The sequence below is a fragment of the Oncorhynchus mykiss genome, chromosome 21 (assembly GCF_013265735.2).
Source record: "Oncorhynchus mykiss isolate Arlee chromosome 21, USDA_OmykA_1.1, whole genome shotgun sequence".
Taxonomy (NCBI): Eukaryota; Metazoa; Chordata; class Actinopteri; order Salmoniformes; family Salmonidae; genus Oncorhynchus; species Oncorhynchus mykiss.
Genome location: NC_048585.1, coordinates 80,001 through 105,000, shown reverse-complemented (window position 1 = coordinate 105,000; position 25,000 = coordinate 80,001). Strand labels below are relative to the sequence as shown.

The following is a 25,000-nucleotide window of genomic DNA, read 5'->3' as shown; positions in this document are numbered from 1 at the left end:
AGGAGCCTGTGGGTCAGTGTTATTGAGGAGCCTGAGGGTCAGTGTTATTGAGGAGCCTGAGGGTCAGTGTTATTGAGGAGCCTGACCTGGAGGTCAGTGTGGGTCAGTGTTATTGAGGAGCCTGACCTGGAGGTCAGTGTGGGTCAGTGTTATTGAGGATCCCGGCCTGTGGGTCAGTGTGGGTCAGTGTTATTGAGGAGCCCGGCCTGTAGGTCAGTGTTATTGAGGAGCCTGACCTGGAGGTCAGTGTGGGTCAGTGTTATTGAGGAGCCTGACCTGGAGGTCAGTGTGGGTCAGTGTTATTGAGGATCCCGGCCTGTGGGTCAGTGTGGGTCAGTGTTATTGAGGAGCCCGGCCTGTGGGTCAGTGTTATTGAGGAGCCTGACCTGGAGGTCAGTGTGGGTCAGTGTTATTGAGGATCCCGGCCTGTGGGTCAGTGTGGGTCAGTGTTATTGAGGAGCCCGGCCTGTGGGTCAGTGTTATTGAGGAGCCTGACCTGGAGGTCAGTGTGGGTCAGTGTTATTGAGGATCCCGGCCTGTGGGTCAGTGTGGGTCAGTGTTATTGAGGAGCCCGGCCTGTGGGTCAGTGTGGGTCAGTGTAATTGAGGAGCCTGTGGGTCAGTGTTATTGAGGAGCCCGGCCTGTGGGTCAGTGTTATTGAGGAGCCTGACCTGGAGGTCAGTGTGGGTCAGTGTTATTGAGGATCCCGGCCTGTGGGTCAGTGTGGGTCAGTGTTATTGAGGAGCCCGGCCTGTGGGTCAGTGTGGGTCAGTGTAATTGAGGAGCCTGTGGGTCAGTGTTATTGAGGAGCCCGGCCTGTGGGTCAGTGTTATTGAGGAGCCCGGCTTGTGGGTCAGTGTTATTGAGGAGCCCGGCCTGTGGGTCAGTGTTATTGAGGAGCCCGGCCTGGAGGTCAGTGTTATTGAGGAGCCTGGCCTGTGGGTCAGTGTGGGTCAGTGTTATTGAGGAGCCTGGCCTGTGGGTCAGTGTTATTGAGGAGCCCGGCCTGGAGGTCAGTGTTATTGAGGAGCCCGGCCTGTGGGTCAGTGTGGGTCAGTGTTATTGAGGAGCCCGGCGTTTGGGTCAGTGTGGGTCAGTGTTATTGAGGAGCCCGGGCCTGGAGGTCAGTGTCATTGAGGAGCCCGGCCTGGAGGTCAGTGTTATTGAGGAGCCCGGCCTGTGGGTCAGAAGGTAATGAGAGCTAGCGGGAGAAAGGAGCCACAGTTCTGGCTAAGTGATTCCCGTCACTGTGTACAGTTCAGGACCTGCACAACATCTCACTGTTCTAACACAATGCTCTATGGTGAATTACACGCATGTGTGTGTCTTCTGTATTCAACTGCTCAGGCGGTGTATGTACATTCCAGCCTGCAGGCTTTCTGCTACCAGCACCAGCAGGGGAGCGCTAAAGGCTAATTCATTAGCAGTACAGCAACAGTGTCAGGGCCTGTAGCCGTGTTTAGTGCCCTGCTAGTGTAACAGTATAACTTTAGACCGTGCCCTCGCCCATACCCGGGCGCGAACCAGGGACCCTCTGCACACATCAACAACAGTCACCCACGAAAGCATCGTTACCCATCGCTCCACAAAAGCCGCGGCCCTTGCAGAGCAAGGGGAACCACTACTTCAAGGTCTCAGAGCAAGTGACGTCACCGATTAAAACGCTATTTAGCGCGCACCACCGCTAACTAAGCTAGCCGTTTCACATCCGTTACACTAGCATAGTTAGCCTCTGTTGTGTGGGAAAGCCCATAGGGAACCGGTGCCAGTTGTAGCAACACGCTAACGCACTAGGCTAACGGCATATAAAGAAAACATGTGCTGCTCATATGGAGGAGCATGTTCAGTAGAGCTGTACATTCAATCTGCGTACACAAGGCCATCCATCAACACTGTCAGCGGAGAAGAGAACATGAGAACGCTGTTGTTGGAAGGAGAGAAGGAAGGAAGAGGAGGAGAAGGCCAGGTCGTTTGGGCTCGGAGTCCTCTCTCTCTCTGCCCCTCTCTCTCTCTCTCTCTCTCTCTCTCTCTCTCTCTCTCTCTCTCTCTCTCTCTCTCTCCCCTCTCTCCTCTCTCTCTCTCCTCTCTCTCTCTCTCTCTCTCTCTGTCCCCCTCTCTCCTCTCTCTCTCTCTCAGAGCCTAACAGTAAGTGCTCTTGAAAGCCGAGCGGGATCGGACTGAGTATTATATTTCAGATGACAGTAATTTATTTGAATATGGCTAGCTAATCAGAGCCAAGCTTCCAGTAGTGTACATGGTGTGTGTGCAATGTTTCCATGACGCACTGGGAAAATTATTAAGATATCTAAGCAGATACAGAACTTAGGTGTGTGTGTGTGTGTGCGTGAGTGCGTGCGTGCGTGTGTGCCTGCATACTGTAACTCTCTGAACAGGTCCATAATGATCACTTTGATCCACTCTACTGTTTGTAAAAATGCTGATTTCAGGTCCAAACACAAAGCATATTCAACAAATTAGCAGAAAAACCCCAGACCACCAAATATCACATAAAATAATGACGGGAGATCAACGATGAAGCAAACGCTCACTGACACGGTTACAGTGGACCAAAAAGGATGGATTCAATTGCAGAACAAGGTTGGAGAATGAGGTGACAAGCAGCAAGAGATCCAACATCCCGGAGCACAACACAAGGAGGAAGACATGATGTGAAGGAGGAAGACATGATGTGAAGGAGGAAGACATGATGTGAAAGAAGAAGACATGATGTGAAAGAAGAAGACATGATGTGAAGGAGGAAGACATGATGTGAAGGAGGAAGACATGATGTGAAGGAGGAAGACATGATGTGAAGGAGGAAGGAAATGATGATTATGAAGAAAGCAGCATTCTCCAGTAAAAAGACCATGGCTCACCCTTCTGTACAAAATGGCGGAGAGAGAGAGAGCGAGGGCAGGGATTGGCTATGCCCAGATACCCTCCTCATCATCCTATTGGTTAGTTAGTCCAACGCAGCATGGAATAAGGAAGGTTATTGGTTAGATAAAAAAATGGAGGAAAAAGGTTAGGTAGAGATTATTTTGGTAATATCATTACTTACCACGAGGAAACAGAAAGCATTAAAACATTGCCTGTCAGTCAAAAAACATTTCATTTTCGTATCAATAACATACTAGCACTGTTTCACAAGCAGATACTTTACCAATGAAGACAGTAGGACCGAAACGCAAAGCAGGAATATCTACGGATCTTCATTTGATCACTCTTTTGTTGCTGAGAATTTTCCTGCAGTACATTAGCTGTCACAAAGTCAACCTGGAAAGTATAGTCGGTGAGAAAGAATGTCTGTATGTCTGATCTACTGTGCAGTACTGTAGCAAGACCAGCCAGGACCAGACCTTTTCCTGCCTCTGTGCAGTACTGTAGCAAGACCAGCCAGGACCAGACCTTTTCCTGCTACTGTGCAGTACTGTAGCAAGACCGCAGCTAGCTAGAAACACGACAACAACAGCTACAGTAGCAGTTAGCTAGAAACACGACAACAACAGCTACAGTAGCAACTAGCTAGAAACACGACGACAACAGCTACATTAGCAGCTAGCCAGAAACACGACAACAACAGCTACAGTAGCAGTTAGCTAGAAACACGACAACAACAGCTACAGTAGCAACTAGCTAGAAACACGACGACAACAGCTACATTAGCAGCTAGCTAGAAACACGACAACAACAGCTACAGTAGCAGCTAGCTAGAAACACGACAACAACAGCTACAGTAGCAACTAGCTAGAAACACGACAACAACAGCTACAGTAGCAGCTAGCCAGAAACACGCCAACAACAGCTACAGTAGCAGCTAGCTAGAAACACGACAACAACAGCTACAGTAGCAACTAGCTAGAAACACGACAACAACAGCTACAGTAGCAACTAGCTAGAAACACGACAACAACAGCTACAGTAACAACTAGCTAGAAACAAAATCAGAGAAATAAATCAGGGAGGGAGTGAGAAGGAGAGAGACTAATGACGGCTGTAACTTTATTTAGACTTCATCAGAGAGGTGGATAAAGGGTGTTCCGACTAGAAGGACTCCAGGATGAAGAACACACTCTCTCAGTCTGTCTGTGCAGTATCGTGTGGTTTTAGGCCTCCCTATGCTAACAGAATGAGTGAAGGGGAATGGAAGACTGGAAGAATGACATAGTGGAGAGATGTGATGCTTGCCGTTGTTCCTGTTTTCATTGGACTGTCCGTCTGTGAATAATGACAGGGAATTGTCCCCAGATCAGAGAGAGACGAGGCGACACTAAGTGTTTTCTTGGCAACTAGAGATGAGCGAATGGGATGGGGGTTTCTGTGATTAACGGAATGTGTGTGTGTGTGTGTGTCAGGTTGACGGCCACACACAAACTCGTGTGTGTGTGTGTGTGTGTGAATATTTACCGAACAGACATTCTTTCTCACCGACTATATTTTCCAGGTTGACTTTGTGACAGAAAGCAGTCCCCATACACTGTCTCACACACATTATCTCACACTGTGTCATCCCCCCCCCCCCCCTCCCCTCTCTCTCACTCCCTCATCCCTCCTTCACCAACTCTAACTCTCTCCCTGTTCCATGTCGTATTGTTCCGGGCCATTCCGGTTCTGTAGCCTTTAGAGTGAGGTGTCAAACTGAATAACTCTCTGTTCTGGGGGCCTCTGGGGCCAGAGGCCTGGGGGTATGGAAGGGACTCCTTGGTGGACAGGATTGCTCATACATACTGTACTGTATGTTTGGTGTACTGGTGAAGAAGTTAAGACGCCATGTTAAAATGATGTAGAGGGGGAATTTGAGCAATAAACCAGGACTGGCTTATGTAGACTGACTGCTGGGGAGATCTGTCTCTCCTCCTCCTTATGTAGACTGACTGCTGGGGATATCTGTCTCTCCTTCTCCTTATGTAGACTGACTGCTGGGGGAGATCTGTTTCTCCTTCTCCGTATGTAGACTGACTGCTGGGGATATCTGTCTCTCCTTCTCCTTATGTAGACTGACTGCTGGGGGATATCTGTCTCTCCTCCTCCTTATGTAGACTGACTGCTGGGGGAGATCTGTTTCTCCTTCTCCGTATGTAGACTGACTGCTGGGGAGATCTGTCTCTCCTTCTCCTTATGTAGACTGACTGCTGGGGGAGATCTGTCTCTCCTTCTCCTTATGTAGACTGACTGCTGGGGGAGATCTGTCTCTCCTCCTCCTTATGTAGACTGACTGCTGGGGAGATCTGTCTCTCCTCCTCCATATGTAGACTGACTGATGGGGAGATCTGTCTCTCCTTCTCCTTATGTAGACTGACTGCTATGGAGATCTGTCTCTCCTTCTCCTTATGTAGACTGACTGCTGGGGAGATCTGTCTCTCCTCCTCCTTATGTAGACTGACTGCTGGGGGAGATCTGTCTCTTCTCCTCCTTATGTAGACTGACTGCTGGGGAGATCTGTCTCTCCTTCTCCATATGTAGACTGACTGATGGGGAGATCTGTCTCTCCTTCTCCTTATGTAGACTGACTGCTAGAGAGACCTGTGTCTCCATCCCTCCATATCTCCTTCTCCTTATGTAGACTGACTGCTGGGGAGATCTGTCTCTCCTCCTCCTTATTTAAACTGACTGCTAGAGAGACCTGTGTCTCCTTCTCCTTATGTAGACTGACTGCTAGAGAGATCTGTCTCTCCTCCTCCTTATGTAGACTGACTGCTAGAGAGATCTGTCTCTCCTCCTCCTTATGTAGACTGACTGCTAGAGAGATCTGTCTCTCCTTCTCCTTATGTAGACTGACTGCTAGAGAGATCTGTGTCTCCTTCTTCTTATGTAGACTGACTGCTAGAGAGATCTGTCTCTCCTTCCCTCCATGTCTCTCCGTCTCTCCCTGGCCTGTCTGTTAAGCAGGACAAAACAGTATGGTACAGTAACATTACACTGTGCTGTAAGGCTCATTGGAAGGCTATAGGTCCATCATGAAGGCTTCAGGCTGTACATGATTGAGCATTGGGAAAACAATGGACGGACAAAGCCAATCAAATCCTGTAAAGTTGTACACTAAGCATGGAGAACTGGACTGGGATTGGGGCCTAATGTGGTGTGTGTGTGTGTGTATACATTCTTCTCATGTGTACTGTGTGTGTGTGTGTGTCTGCTATGCTGCCTGTGTGTCAGGGACTTTGTGTGCCTAAATGCGTTTTGGTGCCTAATATGAAATAATAGGAGAGCTTACAGCTGAGGGTGCTGTGCTTTATTGAATGTGAAAGATGTAATTTCCTGTTGTTTATGCTTGGCTGTAATGACTTTGCCTTGTAAACCAGGACAGAGCCTTTAGGGATACATTAAACATTACAGACTGAGAGGGAGGGAGGGAGGGAGTGGGGACAGGGAGGGGGGAGGGAGGGAGGGGGGATGGAGGGAGGGAGGGGAGGGAGGGAGGGAGGGAGGGGGGAGACAGGGAGGGAGGGAGGGAGGGGGGAGAGAGGGAGGGAGGGGGTAGGGGGTGGGGAGAGGGAGGGGGAGGGGGGGAGAGGGAGGGAGGGAGGGAGGGAGGGAGGGAGGGAGGGGGAAGGGAGGGGGGAGAGGGAGGGAGGGAGTGGGGAGAGGGAGAGAGTGGGGAGAGGGAGGGGGGGAGAGGGAGGGAGGGAGTGGGGAGAGGGAGGGAGGGAGAGAGGGAGGGGGAGGGAGGGAGGGAGGGGGGGAAAGAGAGAAAAGTGTAAAGGAGGACATAAAACAGAGGACTGAGTGGAAGACAAAAGTGGACTCAGTAGATGACTCAGTATGGGGAGATCAGATGACAGGATTAGTAGATGACTCAGTATGGGGAGATCAGATGACAGGATTAGTAGATGACTCAGTATGGGGAGATCAGATGACAGGATTAGTAGATGACTCAGTATGGGGAGATCAGATGACAGGATTAGTAGATGACTCAGTATGGGGAGATCAGATGACAGGATTAGTAGATGACTCAGTATGGGGAGATCAGATGGCAGGATTAGTAGATGACTCAGTATGGGGAGATCAGATGACAGGATTAGTAGATGACTCAGTATGGGGAGATCAGATGACAGGATTAGTAGATGACTCAGTATGGGGAGATCAGATGGCAGGATTAGTAGATGACTCAGTATGGGGAGATCAGATGACAGGATTAGTAGATGACTCAGTATGGGGAGATCAGATGACAGGATTAGTAGATGACTCAGTATGGGGAGATCAGATGACAGGATTAGTAGATGACTCAGTATGGGGAGATCAGATTACAGGACTAGTAGATGACTCAGTATGGGGAGATCAGATGTCAGGACTAGTAGATGACTAAGTATGGGAAGGATGGATCATTTATGTGGGTCAAATGGCACAGTGCACTACATTTGACCAGACTATGGATTTACTGTAACACCCTGGACTATAATGACTTACTGTAACACCCTGGACTATAATGACTTACTGTAACACACTGGACTATAATGACTTACTGTAACACCCTGGACTATAATGACTTACTGTAACACAGTGGACTATAATGACTTACTGTAACACACTGGACTATAATGACTTACTGTAACACACTGGACTATAATGACTTACTGTAACACCCTGGACTATAATGACTTACTGTAACACCCTGGACTATAATGACTTACTGTAACACACTGGACTATAATGACTTACTGTAACACACTGGACTATAATGACTTACTGTAACACCCTGGACTATAATGACTTACTGTAACACCCTGGACTATACTGACTTACTGTAACACACTGGACTATAATGACTTACTGTAACACCCTGGACTATAATGACTTACTGTAACACCCTGGACTATAATGACTTACTGTAACACACTGGACTATACTGACTTACTGTAACACCCTGGACTATACTGACTTACTGTAACACACTGGACTATAATGACTTACTGTAACACACTGGGCTATAATGACTTACTGTAACACACTGGACTATAATGACTTACTGTAACACCCTGGACTATAATGACTTACTGTAACACCCTGGACTATAATGACTTACTGTACAGTATAAAGTCACATTCTACTCTAATAGTCTCACAGGTTTGTAGTTTCACTTGGAACAGCGTCCAGAAACCAGACTTTATAAACCAACCAATCCTCTGTTGACCAGCTGGAGGGATTGTGAGAAAGGGTGAATTCTGAATGCAGGATTTGAACTGGCATCGCTACAGCAGGATTTGAACTGGCATCGCTACAGCAGGATTTGAACTGGCATTGCTACAGCAGGATTTGAACTGGCATCGCTACAGCAGGATTTGAACTGGCATCGCTACAGCAGGATTTGAACTGGCATCGCTACAGCAGGATTTGAACTGGCATCGCTACAGCAGGATTTGAACTGGCATCGCTACAGCAGGATTTGAACTGGCATCGCTACAGCAGGATTTGAACTGGCATCGCTACAGCAGTCTTCCTCAACAGCAAACACATATTCCAGGGACCAATAGGCTCTTTCTCCTTAGAAGACTGCATATATTAACATTTCATTTACATACATTGCATGTGTTCTTACCTGGTCTGGGGAGGGTTTGTGATTGGTCTGCTCAGAACGTGAGGAGGCCTTCAGATGCTCAGCCTCGTAGTTGTCAGCCATCAGCTTCATACGGTTCTGGGTCTGGTAGAGAGACAACAGGGTAGCCTAGTGGTTAGAGAGTTGGATTAGTAACCGGAAGGTTGCAAGTTCAAATCCCCGAGCTGACAAGGTCGTTCTGCACCTGAACAGGCAGTTAACCCACTGTTCCTAGGCCGTCATTGAAAATAAGAATTTGTTCTTAACTGACTTGCCTAGTTAAATAAAGATTAAAAAAAATGTCTCTTAAAAAGAATAGTAATAACATTCTAATCAACATACAGTAGATTCATACGGTTCTGGGTCTGGTAGAGAGACAACAGAATAGTAATAACATTCTAATCAACATACAGTAGATTCATACGGTTCTGGGTCTGGTAGAGAGACAACAGAGTAGCAATAACATTCTAATCAACATACAGTAGATTCTAATGTTTACAGCTTCATATGGAGTCTGGTAGAGAGACATAGAAGAAAAGTTTAATATGATTATACATGTATTATCAACAGTAATATCAACATCAAGCAGATTCATATGGTTCTGTGTCTGCATGGGAGGAACACATGTTAAGAGAAAGGGTCACTGTATTGGACACAGTCTGCATCTAATACTCACCCTTCATCAATACCCTCTTCATCAAAACCCCATTCATCAATACCCCCTTCATCAATACCCCCTTCATCAAAACCCCATTCATCAATATCCTTCATCAAAACCCCCTTCATCAATACCCTTCATCAATACCCCCTTCATCAATATCCTTCATCAAAACCCCCTTCATCAATACCCTTCATCAATACCCCCTTCATCAATACCCTTCATCAATACCCCCTTCATCAATAGCCTTCATCAAAACCCCCTTCATCAATACCCTCTTCCTCAATAACCTCTTCAGCTGGAACTGATCTGAGAGCAGAGGAGAGGAGAGAAAATACCCTCAAAGAGATCTTTAAAGGAGAGGAGAAGAGGAGGGTGTGAAAAACTAATAACAGAGAGAAGGAGGAAGCGATGGAGGGGGAGGTAAGGAGAGACGGAGAGAGACAGAGAGAGACAGAGAGCCAGAGAGTGAGAGAGAGACAGAGAGAGACAGAGAGAGACAGAGAGAGATAGAGAGAGAGACAGAGAGATATAAACCCACATATGGACTAACAAGTGTCACTGAGGAGTAAGGAAAGGAAAATATCCTCATGTGGATTGACACACACACACACACACACACACACACACACACACACACACACACACACACACACACACACACACACACACACACACACACACACACACACACACACACACACAGTAACCCCAAACACACAGTAACCCTAAACACACACACACACACACAGTAACCCTAAACACACACACACACACACAGTAACCCTAAACACACACACACACACACAGTAACCCTAAACACACACACACACACAGTAACCCTAAACACACACACACACACACAGTAACCCTAAACACACACAGTAACCCTAAACACACACACACACACAGTAACCCTAAACACACACACACACACACACACAGTAACCCTAAACACACACACACACACAGTAACCCTAAACACACACACACACACACAGTAACCCTAAACACACACACACACACAGTAACCCTAAACACACACACACACACAGTAACCCTAAACACACACACACACACACAGTAACCCTAAACACACACACACACACGCAGTAACCCTAAACACACACACACACACAGTAACCCTAAACACACACACACACACACAGTAACCCTAAACACACACACACACACAGTAACCCTAAACACACACACACACGCAGTAACCCCCCCAACATGCTGTTTTTATTGAGTGGTTGTGTTTATATATTGTGAAGTCCGGTCCCAGGGTAATCAGCAGTGATGCAGTCAGATCACTCTGTCTCATCCAGTGAGGTGGTAGATGACCACATGAGAACAGAGAACATGGATATGGGGGGAATCATCATATCTACATGACCAATCAGGCTGCCAGTCTCCTCAGCAGGACATGGTAGATGCACACAGAACATAAGACGTATAAAATGATTTAAATCAGAGAGGGAAGTGGAGTGGAACCGTGGCACGCCCAAACCCTCGCCCTTCCCTTCCGGCACCACGTCCCCCTCTCTGTCTCCGTCTCTGACCCAATGCAAAATGTGATGGTTGATCTCCTTCTGTTTGGTTTTCTCACTCTACCCAACCCCTCCCTCCCTCCATTCCCTTCCCTCCATCTCTCCATTCCCTCCCTCCCTCCCTCCATTCCCCTCCCTCCATCTCTCCATTCCCTCCCTCCATTCCCCTCCCTCCATCTCTCCATTCCCCTCCCTCCATCTCTCCATCCCCCTCCCTCTATCTCTCCATCCCCCTCCCTCCATCTCTCCATTCCCCTCCCTCTATCTCTCCATCCCCCTCCCTCTATCTCTCCATCCCCCTCCCTCCATCTCTCCATTCCCCTCCCTCCATCTCTCCATCCCCCTCCCTCCATCTCTCCATCCCCCTCCCTCCATCTCTCCATCTCCCTCCCTCCATCTCTCCATCCCCCTCCCTCCATCTCTCCATTCCCCTCCCTCTATCTCTCCATCCCCCTCCCTCTATCTCTCCATCCCCCTCCCTCCATCTCTCCATTCCCCTCCCTCCATCTCTCCATCCCCCTCCCTCCATCTCTCCATCCCCCTCCCTCCATCTCTCCATCTCCCTCCCTCCATCTCTCCATCCCCCTCCCTCCATCTCTCCATCCCCCTCCCTCCCTCCATCTCTCCATTCCCCTCCCTCTATCTCTCCATCCCCCTCCCTCCATCTCTCCATCCCCCTCCCTCTATCTCTCCATTCCCCTCCCTCCATCTCTCCATTCCCCTCCCTCCATCTCTCCATCCCCCTCCCTCCATCTCTCCACCCCCCTCCCTCCCTCCATCTCTCCATCCCCCTCCCTCCCTCCATCTCTCCATTCCCCTCAATCCATCTCTCCATCCCCCTCCCTCCATCTCTCCATCCCCCTCCCTCCATCTCTCCATCCCCCTCCCTCCATCTCTCCATCCCCCTCCCTCCATCTCCCCATTCCCCTCCCTCCATCTCTCCATTCCCCTTCCTCCATCTCTCCATCCCCCTCCCTCCATCCCTCCATTCCCCTCCCTCCATCTCTCCATTCCCCTCCCTCCATCTCTCCACCCCCCTCCCTCCATCCCCCTCCCTCCATCTCTCCATCCCCCTCCCTCCATCTCTCAATCTCCCTCCCTCCATCTCTCCATCCCCCTCCCTCCATCTCTCCATCCCCCTCCCTCCATCTCTCCATCCCCCTCCCTCCATCTCTTCATCTCCCTCCCTCCATCTCTCCATCCCCCTCCCTCCATCTCTCCATCCCCCTCCCTCCATCTCTCCATTCACCTTCCTCCATCTCTCCATCCCCCTCCCTCCATCTCTCCATCCCCCTCCCTCCATCTCTCCATCCCCCTCCCTCCATCTCTCCATTCCCCTCCCTCCATCCCCCTCCCTCCATCTCTCCATTCCCCTCCCTCCATCCCTCCATTCCCCTCCCTCCATCTCTCCATCCCCCTCCCTCCATCCCCCTCCCTCCCTCCATCTCTCCATTCCCCTTCCTCCATCTCTCCATCCCCCTCCCTCCATCTCTCCATTCCCCTCCCTCCATCTCTCCATTCCCCTCCCTCCATCCCTCCATCCCCCTCCCTCCCTCCATCTCTCCATTCCCTCCCTCCATCTCTCCATCCCCCTCCCTCCCTCCATCCCTCCATTCCCCTCCCTCCATCTCTCCATTCCCATCCCTCCATCACTCCATTCCCCTCCCTCCATCTCTCCATCCCCCTCCCTCCCTCCATCTCTCCATTCCCCTCCCTCCATCCCCCTCCCTCCATCTCTCCATCCCCCTCCCTCCATCTCTCCATCCCCCTCCCTCCATCTCTCCATCCCCCATCTCTCCATTCCCTCCCTCCATCTCTCCATTCCCCTCCCTCCATCTCTCCATCCCCCTCCCTCCATCTCTCCATTCCCCTCCCTCCATCTCTCCATTCCCCTCCCTCCATCTCTCCATTCCCCTCCCTCCATCTCTCCATCCCCCTCCCTCCATCTCTCCATCCCCCTCCCTCCATCTCTCCATCCCCCTCCCTCCATCCCCCACCCTCCATCTCTCCATCCCCCTCCCTCCATCTCTCCATTCCCCTCCCTCCATCTCTCCATCCCCCTCCCTCCATCTCTCCATTCCCCTCCCTCCATCTCTCCATTCCCCTCCCTCCATCTCTCCATTCCCCTCCCTCCATCTCTCCATCCCCCTCCCTCCATCTCTCCATCCCCCTCCCTCCATCTCTCCATCCCCCTCCCTCCATCCCCCACCCTCCATCTCTCCATCCCCCTCCCTCCATCTCTCCATCCCCCTCCCTCCATCTCTCCATTCCCTCCCTCCATCTCTCCATTCCCCTCCCTCCATCTCTCCATCCCCCTCCCTCCATCTCTCCATTCCCCTCCCTCCATCTCTCCATTCCCCTCCCTCCATCTCTCCATTCCCCTCCCTCCATCTCTCCATCCCCCTCCCTCCATCTCTCCATCCCCCTCCCTCCATCTCTCCATCCCCCTCCCTCCATCCCCCACCCTCCATCTCTCCATCCCCCTCCCTCCATCTCTCCATCCCCCTCCCTCCATCTCTCCATCCCCCTCCCTCCATCTCTCCATCCCCCTCCCTCCATCTCTCCACCCCCCTCCCTCCATCCCCCTCCCTCCATCTCTCCATCCCCCTCCCTCCATCTCTCAATCTCCCTCCCTCCATCTCTCCATCCCCCTCCCTCCATCTCTCCATCCCCCTCCCTCCATCTCTCCATCCCCCTCCCTCCATCTCTTCATCTCCCTCCCTCCATCTCTCCATCCCCCTCCCTCCATCTCTCCATCCCCCTCCCTCCATCTCTCCATTCACCTTCCTCCATCTCTCCATCCCCCTCCCTCCATCTCTCCATCCCCCTCCCTCCATCTCTCCATCCCCCTCCCTCCATCTCTCCATTCCCCTCCCTCCATCCCCCTCCCTCCATCTCTCCATTCCCCTCCCTCCATCCCTCCATTCCCCTCCCTCCATCTCTCCATCCCCCTCCCTCCATCCCCCTCCCTCCCTCCATCTCTCCATTCCCCTCCCTCCATCTCTCCATCCCCCTCCCTCCATCTCTCCATTCCCCTCCCTCCATCTCTCCATTCCCCTCCCTCCATCCCTCCATCCCCCTCCCTCCCTCCATCTCTCCATTCCCTCCCTCCATCTCTCCATCCCCCTCCCTCCCTCCATCCCTCCATTCCCCTCCCTCCATCTCTCCATTCCCATCCCTCCATCACTCCATTCCCCTCCCTCCATCTCTCCATCCCCCTCCCTCCCTCCATCTCTCCATTCCCCTCCCTCCATCCCCCTCCCTCCATCTCTCCATCCCCCTCCCTCCATCTCTCCATCCCCCTCCCTCCATCTCTCCATCCCCCATCTCTCCATTCCCTCCCTCCATCTCTCCATTCCCCTCCCTCCATCTCTCCATCCCCCTCCCTCCATCTCTCCATTCCCCTCCCTCCATCTCTCCATTCCCCTCCCTCCATCTCTCCATTCCCCTCCCTCCATCTCTCCATCCCCCTCCCTCCATCTCTCCATCCCCCTCCCTCCATCTCTCCATCCCCCTCCCTCCATCCCCCACCCTCCATCTCTCCATCCCCCTCCCTCCATCTCTCCATCCCCCTCCCTCCATCTCTCCATTCCCCTCCCTCCATCTCTCCATTCCCCTCCCTCCATCTCTACATCCCCCTCCCTCCATCTCTCCATCCCCCTCCCTCCATCTCTCCATCCCCCTCCCTCCATCTCTCCATTCCCCTCCCTCCATCTATCCATCCCCCTCCCTCCATCCCTCCATTCCCCTCCCTCCATCTCTCCATTCCCCTCCCTCCATCTCTCCATCCCCCTCCCTCCATCCCCCTCCCTCCATCTCTCCATCCCCCTCCCTCCATCTCTCAATCTCCCTCCCTCCATCTCTCCATCCCCCTCCCTCTATCTCTCCATCCCCCTCCCTCCATCTCTCCATTCCCCTCCCTCCATCTCTCCATCCCCCTCCCTCCATCTCTCCATCCCCCTCCCTCCATCTCTCAATCTCCCTCCCTCCATCTCTCCATCCCCCTCCCTCCATCTCTCCATCCCCCTCCCTCCATCCCCCTCCCTCCATCTCTCCATCCCCCTCCCTCCATCTCTTCATCTCCCTCCCTCCATCTCTCCATCCCCCTCCCTCCATCTCTCCATCCCCTCCCTCCATCCCCCTCCCTCCATCTCTCCATCCCCCTCCCTCCATCCCTCCATCCCCCTCCCTCCATCTCTCCATTCCCCTCCCTCCATCTCTCCATCCCCCTCCCTCCATCTCTCCATCCCCCTCCCTCCATCTCTCCATCCCCTCCCTCCATCCCCCTCCCTCCATCTCTCCATTCCCCTCCCTCCATCCCTCCATTCCCCTCCCTCCATCTCTCCATCCCCCTCCCTCCATCCCCCTCCCTCCCTCCATCTCTCCATTCCCCTCCCTCCATCTCTCCATCCCCCTCCCTCCATCTCTCCATTCCCCTCCCTCCATCTCTCCATTCCCCTCCCTCCCTCCATCCCTCCCTCCCTCCATCTCTCCATCCCCCTCCCTCCATCTCTCAACGTTATAATTCCATAATTAAATATAATTTCAAAAATAAACAAATGAATGGGCCCGGCCCCATTGCTGGATTCTACCAGAAAATTACAAAGTGGATGTAGATCATGTGATTAAATATTACCCACAAGACACCAGTCTCAATGTCAACAGTGAAGAGGCGACTCCGGGATGCTGGCCTTCTAGGTAGAGTTCCTCTGTTCAGTGTCTGTGTTCCTTTGCCCATCTTAATATTTTATTTTTATTGGCCAGTCTGAGATATGGCTTTTTCTTTGCAACTCTGCCTAGAAGGCCAGCATCTCGGAGTCGGGACGTTGTTGACGTTGAGACTGGTGTTTTGCGGGTACTATTTAATGAAGCTGCCAGTTGAGGACTTGTGAGGCGTCTGTTTCTCAAACTAGACACTCTAATGTCCTCTTGCTCAGTTGTGCACCGGGGCCTCTCACTCCTCTTTCTATTCTGGTTAGAGCCAGTTTGCTCTGTTCTGTGAAGGGAGTAGTACACAGCATTGTACGAGATCTTCAGTTTCTTGGCAATTTCTCGTATGGAATAGCCTTCATTTCTCAAAACAAGAATAGACTGATGAGTTTCAGAAGAAAGTTCTTTGTTTCTGGCCATTTTGAGCCTGTAAACAAACCCACAAATGCTGATGCTCCACATACTCAACTAGTCTAAAGAAGGCCAGTTTTATTGCTTCTTTAATCAGAACAACAGTTGTCAGCTGTGCTAACATAATTGCAAAAGGTTTTTGTGATGTTCAATTAGACTTTTAAAATGATAAACTTGGATTAGCTAACAGAACAGGCCATTGGAACATAGGAGTGAGGGTTGCTGATAATGGGCCTCTAAACGCCTATGTAGATATTCCATTAAAAATCTGCTGTTTCCAGCTACAATAGTCATTTACAACATTAACAATGTCTACACTGTATTTCTGATCAATTTGATGTTATTTTAATTTGTGTTAATTTAGTGTATGTGTGTGAGTGTGAGTGTGAGTGTGTGTGTGTGTGTGTGTGTGTGTGTGTGTGTGTGTGTGTGTGTCTGTGTGTGTGTGTGTGTGTGTGTGTGTGTGTGTGTGTGTGTGAATGAGTGCTCAGCCAGGGGCGCGTACCATACGGGAGGGGGGGTGGGGGGGGGCAAGTCCATAGTTCCTGTAGAGGCCAATTAGCTGAGAGGAAGTTTTGGACGTCTGCCACGCGCCTTCACACACACACGCACACACACACACACACACACACACACACACACACACACACACACACACACACACACACACACACACACACACACACACACACACACACACACACACACACACACACACACACACCTCTGCCATGCGCCTTTTGTTCACTAGACACTGGCCCTTTGGTGCTCCTCGATGGTGCGCGTGTGTGTGTGTGTGTGTGTGCGTGCCTGATACTCGACTAGAGTAGGGTTGCAGCTGGTTGCTCGGCACACACACACACACACACACACACACACACACACACACACACACACACTGGGTACGGTGGGGTGGCAGGCTAAGCTAGGAGAGGACTAATGAGGGGAAGAAGTTCCCCTGGGGATACTGGAGACTGGGAAGAGACACACACACTCACGCACTCAAGACATACTACCTACACTAACAGCACAGAAATATTGCCTGAGTGTGTTGCCATTGTTTGAATGCGTTGCCATTGCCGAGTACTCAAGCAATAAGTTCCCCCTCACAGACAAATGTGCACGCTCTCTCAATGACTCTCTCAGCTCCTACCACCACTGAGCATGGTTCTGTACAGAGAGAGAGAGACAGAGAGACAGAGAGAGAGAGAGAGAGAGATAGACAGAGAGAAAGAGAGAGAGAGAGAGAGAGAGAGAGAGAGAGAGAGAGAGAGATAGACAGAGAGAGAGAGCGAGAGAGAGAGACAGAGAGAGAGAGCGAGAGAGAGACAGAGAGAGAGCGAGAGAGAGAGAGACAGAGAGAGAGAGAGACAGAGAGACAGAGAGAGAGAGAGAGAGAGAGAGAGAGAGAGAGAGACAGAGAGAAAGAGCGACAGAGAGACAGAGAGAGAGAGAGACAGAGACAGAGACAGAGAGAGAGAGAGAGAGAGAGAGAGAGAGAGACAGAGAGACAGAGAGACAGAGAGACAGAGAGAGAGAGAGAGAGAGAGAGAGAGAGAGAGAACAACTGGCTTAACAAGCCACTTAGGGAAAGGTCAATAAAAACCCTTAGCCAAACATCCTCCCTCCCTCCCTCCATCCTTCCCTCTCAGGCACCATATTCCCACTCCTGGCTCTCTAAAATAGACAAGCTACAGAACAGTAGCCACAGAGTGTGAGGTGAGCAGATGCCTCTCAAATAAACTCATGCTATAGAGAGACACCTATTTTGTCTCAAAATTAGTCCCACTCCACTTAAGGAAACTGCCGCCCGCAGATGCTATAGAGATGCTATAGAGATGCTATATGGAGCTGCCATTATGATTCAAACTCATTCAGTCTCCGGCTTTGCTCCGTCACTCCCTACAATTATACTACCTTCCCTTCCCCTGTCCCTGACAGAGCACTAGGCTGGGCTCTCTGACAATTTGTTCCACATGCTCCGGTGGTTACGGTTGAGGATTTGGGAAAGTTCCCTGGAAGTCAGGCTTAAGCTGTTAGACTTGTAGTACCTAAATCCCTTACAGCCACGGAGCAGTCATACACAGAGAGAGAGAGGGGAAGGGGGGAGAACAGGGGAGGGATAGAAGCACCGATACACAGCCCTGGAGCAGTCATACACAGAGAGAGAGAGGGGAGGGGGGAGAACAGGGGAGGGATAGAAGCACCGATACACAGCCCTGGAGCAGTCATACACAGAGAGAGAGAGGGGAAGGGGGGAGAACAGGGAAGGGATAGAAGCACTGATACACAGCCCTGGAGCAGTCATACACAGAGAGAGAGAGGGGAAGGGGGGAGAACAGGGGAGGGATAGAAGCACTGATACACAGCCCTGGAGCAGTCATACACAGAGAGAGAGAGGGGAAGGGGGGAGAACAGGGGAGGGATAGAAGCACCGATACACAGCCACGAGGAGGAGAATCAACACTGGGGGAGGGAGGGAGGGAGGGAGGGAGAAATGGAGAAAGGAGGGAGAGAAAGAGTGAGGGAAGGAGGAAGGGAGGAAAAGGGAGAGGAAGAGAGAGGGAGGGATGTAGAATATCCTCTACAGGTGCAGAGTGCCCCAGGCCCTGTAATTGTGTGGCTAAAAGGCAAGCTGTTTTTTTGGACGGTTTATTTTTAGTGTGTGTGTTTTTAGAAGGAGGAAATGAAGGACATGTGCATGACGGGGGAGGCTGTCTTCAACCTGTGTGTACTGGAGACGCAAACACACACACTCACACTGGCTGACTAGCCCACAGAGTTCCACTGACTGATTAGCCCACAGAGTTCCACTGACTGATTATACGGAGAGAGTATACGGAGAGAGGGGTGTATACGGAGAGAGAGGGGTGTATGGGGAGAGAGAGGGGTGTATAGGGAGAGAGAGGGGTGTATGGGGAGAGAGAGGGGTGTATACGGAGAGAGAGGGGTGTATAGGGAGAGAGAGGGGTGTATGGGGAGAGAGAGGGGTGTATAGGGAGAGAGAGGGGTGTATACGGAGAGAGAGGGGTGTATGGGGAGAGAGAGGGGTGTATACGGAGAGAGAGGGGTGTATAGGGAGAGAGAGGGGTGTATACGGAGAGAGAGGGGTGTATAGGGAGAGAGAGGGGTGTATATGGGAGAGAGAGGGGTGTATACGGAGAGAGAGGGGTGTATACGGAGAGAGAGGGGTGTATAGGGAGAGAGAGGGGTGTATGGGGAGAGAGAGGGGTGTATAGGGAGAGAGAGGGGTGTATACGGAGAGAGAGGGGTGTATAGGGAGAGAGAGGGGTGTATAGGGAGAGAGAGGGGTGTATGGGGAGAGAGAGGGGTGTATGGGGAGAGAGAGGGGTGATGTTGAGGGTTAATACAACTACCAGGTATAAAGGATAGAGGGGATTCCTCAAGATCTCTACGTCCCAAACTCTATCTTATTGATTAAATTATAGAAATAGGTCAATATCACCGATGTAAAGTTTCCTTCCAACGGACTCAATGTTGAGGTGTACTTTTACTTTCTTCTGTCTCTCTCTCCCACCCCCCCCTCTCTCTCTGTCTCTATCTGTCCCCCTCTCTCTCTCTGTGTCTCTCTCTCTCTCTATCTGTCCCCCCCTCTCTCTCCATTTTTCTCCACCACTCTCTCTCTCTCTGTGTATCTCTCTCTCTCCCACCTCTCTCTCCCACCTCTCTCTCTCTCTCCCACCTCTCTCTCTCTCTCTCTCCCACCCCTCTCTCTCTCTCTCTCCCACCCCTCTCCCTCCCTCCCTCCATCCCTCGGCTCATCCAAGGAGGGTTGAAGGAATGTGATGAAATCTGATGAAAGCTTCAACTGAACTCTTTCTAAACTGTCAACTCCGTATTGTTTTGAAAACAGTCTCCTATGTCAGTGCCATTCATACACATACACACTCTGAGGCACAAAGACACACACGCACACACTCTTGTACCCCATGTCAGTGCCATTCATACACATACACACTCTGAGGCACAAAGACACACACGTGCACACACTCTTGTACCCCATGTCAGTGCCATTCATACACATACACACTCTGAGGCACAAAGACAAACACGTGCACACACTCTTGTACCCCATGTCAGTGCCATTCATACACATACACACTCTGAGGCACAAAGACACACACGTGCACACACTCTTGTACCCCATGTCAGTGCCATTCATACACATACACACTCTGAGGCACAAAGACACACACGTGCACACACTCTTGTACCCCATGTCAGTGCCATTCATACACATGCACACTCTGAGGCACAAAGACACACACGTGCACACACTCTTGTACCCCATGTCAGTGCCATTCATACACATACACACACTGAGGCACAAAGACACACACGTGCACACACTCTTGTACCCCATGTCAGTGCCATTCATACACATGCACACTCTGAGGCACAAAGACACACACGCGCACACACTCTTGTACCCCATGTCAGTGCCATTCAAACCCCATGTCCTTGGAAACAGTCACGTCTGAAACACAAGCCCTGGCAGGGGGTTAGGGCTCAACCAATAAGGGAAGAGGAAGCTGGTAGAAATGAGCTACAAACATCCATTTGTGACCTTTTGAACCCCTCCTAACAGAGAGAGAGGGGGCCTAACTCTGCTGGTGGTGACCTCATCCCTACTAGTTAGGGCTGCAAGGGGGCTGACCCCTCCTAACAGAGAGAGAGGGGGCCTAACTCTGCTGGTGGTGACCTCATCCCTACTAGTTAGGGCTGCAAGGGGGCTGACCCCTCCTAACAGAGAGAGAGGGGACCTAACTCTGCTGGTGGTGACCTCATCCCTACTAGTTAGGGCTGCAAGGGGGCTGACCCCTCCTAACAGAGAGAGAGGGGGCCTAACTCTGCTGGTGGTGACCTCATCCCTACTAGTTAGGGCTGCAAGGGGGCTGACCCCTCCTAACAGAGAGAGAGGGGACCTAACTCTGCTGGTGTCGACCTCATCCCTACTAGTTAGGGCTGCAAGGGGGCTGACCCCTCCTAACAGAGAGAGAGGGGACCTAACTCTGCTGGTGGTGACCTCATCCCTACTAGTTAGGGCTGCAAGGGGGCTGACCCCTCCTAACAGAGAGAGAGGGGACCTAACTCTGCTGGTGGTGACCTCATCCCTACTAGTTAGGGCCGCAGGGGGCTGACCCCTCCTGACAGAGAGAGAGGGGGCCTAACTCTGCTGGTGGTGACCTCATCCCTACTAGTTAGGGCTGCAAGGGGGCTGACCCCTCCTAACAGAGAGAGAGGGGGCCTAACTCTGCTGGTGGTGACCTCATCCCTACTAGTTAGGGCTGCAAGGGGGCTGACCCCTCCTAACAGAGAGAGAGGGGACCTAACTCTGCTGGTGGTGACCTCATCCCTACTAGTTAGGGCTGCAAGGGGGCTGACCCCTCCTAACAGAGAGAGAGGGGGTCTAACTCTGCTGGTGGTGACCTCATCCCTACTAGTTAGGGCTGCAAGGGGGCTGACCCCTCCTAACAGAGAGAGAGGGGACCTAACTCTGCTGGTGGTGACCTCATCCCTACTAGTTAGGGCTGCAAGGGGGCTGACCCCTCCTAACAGAGAGAGAGGGGACCTAACTCTGCTGGTGGTGACCTCATCCCTACTAGTTAGGGCCGCAGGGGGCTGACCCCTCCTGACTGGTGTCAGCTCAGGGAACAACACCTCTATGTTCTACGGTCAACAACAGGCTGGATGTCAAACTCATTCGGCCCCGGCCGTCTTCAGAAGTCCAGAAGGCAGCAATAAATAAATCAACTGTATTTTCTTTTGTTTTCAATGTTTCCTGTCTGGCTTTCAGTGTGAAGAGACTGTATATATGTAGGTTCATTATCATGTCTGGTTTTCAGTGTGAAGAGACTGTATACATGTAGGTTCATTATCATGTCTGGTTTTCAGTGTGAAGAGACTGTATACATGTAGGTTCATTATCATGTCTGGCTTTCAGTGTGAAGAGACTGTATACATGTAGGCTCATTATCATGTCTGGCTTTCAGTGTGAAGAGACTGTATACATGTAGGCTCATTATCATGTCTGGTTTTCAGTGTGAAGGGACTGTATACATGTAGGTTCATTATCATGTCTGGCTTTCAGTGTGAAGGGACTGTATACATGTAGGTTCATTATCATGTCTGGCTTTCCGTGTGAAGAGACTGTATACATGTAGGTTCATTATCATGTCTGGTTTTCAGTGTGAAGGGACTGTATACATGTAGGTTCATTATCATGTCTGGCTTTCCGTGTGAAGAGACTGTATACATGTAGGTTCATTATCATGTCTGGCTTTCCGTGTGAAGAGACTGTATACATGTAGGTTCATTATCATGTCTGGCTTTCAGTGTGAAGGGACTGTATACATGTAGGTTCATTATCATGTCTGGCTTTCAGTGTGAAGAGACTGTATACATGTAGGTTCATTATCATGTCTGGCTTTCAGTGTGAAGGGACTGTATACATGTAGGTTCATTATCATGTCTGGCTTTCCGTGTGAAGAGACTGTATACATGTAGGCTCATTATCATGTCTGGCTTTCAGTGTGAAGAGACTGTATACATGTAGGTTCATTATCATGTCTGGCTTTCAGTGTGAAGAGACTGTATACATGTAGGCTCATTATCATGTCTGGCTTTCAGTGTGAAGAGACTGTATACATGTAGGTTCATTATCATGTCTGGCTTTCAGTGTGAAGAGACTGTATACATGTAGGTTCATTATCATGTCTAACAGCTTCAATTTGATCTCAGTCATTTCTATGTAGATCGAGGTCTTTCCTCCCCCAAAGAAATGTATAGAAAACCACCTGCAGACCTGAATCCTCTGAGATAAAGGCTAACAGTTCAGTGGGACACTGCTTACAGCCTGGGTGGTGTCTGTGTGGGTTATAGCCTGGGTGGTGTCTGTGTGGGTTATAGACTGGGTGGTGTCTGTGTGGGTTATAGCCTGGGTGGTGTCTGTGTGGGTTATAGACTGGGTGGTGTCTGTGTAGGTTATAGCCTGGGTGGTGTCTGTGTGGGTTATAGACTGGGTGGTGTCTGTGTGGGTTATAGACTGGGTGGTGTCTGTGTGGGTTACAGCCTGGGTGGTGTCTGTGTGGGTTATAGCCTGGGTGGTGTCTGTGTGGGTTATAGACTGGGTGGTGTCTGTGTGGGTTACAGCCTGGGTGGTGTCTGTGTGGGTTACAGCCTGGGTGGTGTCTGTGTGGGTTATAGCCTGGGTGGTGTCTGTGTGGGTTATAGCCTGGGTGGTGTCTGTGTGGGTTATAGACTGGGTGGTGTCTGTGTGGGTTATAGCCTGGGTGGTGTCTGTGTGGGTTATAGACTGGGTGGTGTCTGTGTGGGTTATAGCCTGGGTGGTGTCTGTGTGGGTTATAGACTGGGTGGTGTCTGTGTGGGTTATAGCCTGGGTGGTGTCTGGGTGGGTTATAGCCTGGGTGGTGTCTGTGTGGGTTATAGACTGGGTGGTGTCTGTGTGGGTTATAGCCTGGGTGGTGTCTGTGTGGGTTATAGCCTGGGTGGGTGGGTGGGTGGGTAGTGTCTGTTTGGGTTATAGCCTGGGTGGTGTCTGTGTGGGTTATAGCCTGGGTGGTGTCTGGGTGGGTTATAGCCTGGGTGGTGTCTGTGTGGGTTATAGCCTGGGTGGGTGGGTGGGTGGGTAGTGTCTGTTTGGGTTATAGCCTGGGTGGGGTCTGTGTGGGTTACAGCCTGGGTGGGTGGGTGGGGGGTGTCTGTGTGGGTTACAGCCTGGGTGGGAGGGGGGAGGTAGTGTCTGTATGGGTTATAGCCTGGGTGGTGTCTGTGTGGGTTATAGCCTGGGTGGGAGGGTGGGTGGTGTTGTGTGGGTTATAGCCTGGGTGGGAGGGTGGGTGGTGTCTGTGTGGGTTATAGCCTGGGTGGAAGGGTGGGTAGTGTATGTGTGGGTTATAGCCGGGGTGGTGTCTACAGTTCCAGGGTCAGTAGTTATATATAGGGACAGTTCCAGGGTCAGTAGTTATATACAGGGTCAGTTCCAGGGTCAGTAGTTATATACAGGGACAGTTCCAGGGTCAGTAGTTATATACAGGGACAGTTCCAGGATCAGCAGTTATATACAGGCTCAGTTCCAGGGTCAGTAGTTATATACAGGGTCAGTAGTTATATACAGGGTCAGTAGTTATATACAGGGTCAGTAGTTATATACAGGGTCAGTAGTTATATACAGGGTCAGTAATTATATACAGGGTCAGTAGCGATATACAGGGTCAGTTCCAGGGTCAGTAGTTATATACAGGCTCAGTTCCAGGGTCAGTAGTTATATACAGGCTCAGTTCCAGGGTCAGTAGTTATATACAGGGTCAGTAGTTATATACAGGGACAGTTCCAGGGTCAGTAGTTATATACAGGGTCAGTAGTTATATACAGGGTCAGTAGTTATATACAGGGTCAGTTCCAGGGTCAGTAGTTATATACAGGCTCAGTTCCAGGGTCAGTAGTTATATACAGGCTCAGTTCCAGGGTCAGTAGTTATATACAGGGTCAGTAGTTATATACAGGGACAGTTCCAGGGTCAGTAGTTATATACAGGGTCAGTAGTTATATACAGGGTCAGTAGTTATATACAGGGTCAGTTCCAGGGTCAGTAGTTATATACAGGGACAGTTCCAGGGTCAGTAGTTATATACAGGGTCAGTTCCAGGGTCAGTAGTTATATACAGGCTCAGTTCCAGGGTCAGTAGTTATATACAGGGTCAGTAGCTATATACAGGGTCAGTAGTTATATACAGGGTCAGTAGTTATATACAGGGACAGTTCCAGGGTCAGTAGTTATATACAGGGTCAGTAGTTTTATACAGGGTCAGTAGTTATATACAGGGTCAGTAGTTATATACAGGGTCAGTTCCAGGGTCAGTAGTTATATACAGGGACAGTTCCAGGGTCAGTAGTTATATACAGGCTCAGTTCCAGGGTCAGCTCCAATACCATATATACAATGTGCAGGGATACTGGAGTGATGGAGGTAGATAGTGTATAGGGGGTAAGGTGACAGGGATACTGGAGTGATGGAGGTAGATATGTATAGGGGGTAAGGAGACAGGGATACTGGAGTGATGGAGGTAGATATGTATAGGGGGGAGGAGACAG

The 25,000-nt window shown here is 50.7% G+C and overlaps 1 protein-coding gene across 1 annotated transcript in view; it reads right to left on the bottom strand.

Annotated features, from left to right (window-relative positions):
- Positions 1 to 25,000, bottom strand: part of LOC118942820 (ELKS/Rab6-interacting/CAST family member 1-like) — a 133,957-nt gene that overhangs the window by 89,218 nt on the left and 19,739 nt on the right. The window contains exon 2 of the mRNA XM_036956542.1: positions 8,537 to 8,638. Within this exon, the coding sequence (XP_036812437.1) occupies positions 8,537 to 8,638 (102 nt within the window). The remainder of the gene's footprint in view (positions 1 to 8,536; positions 8,639 to 25,000) is intronic.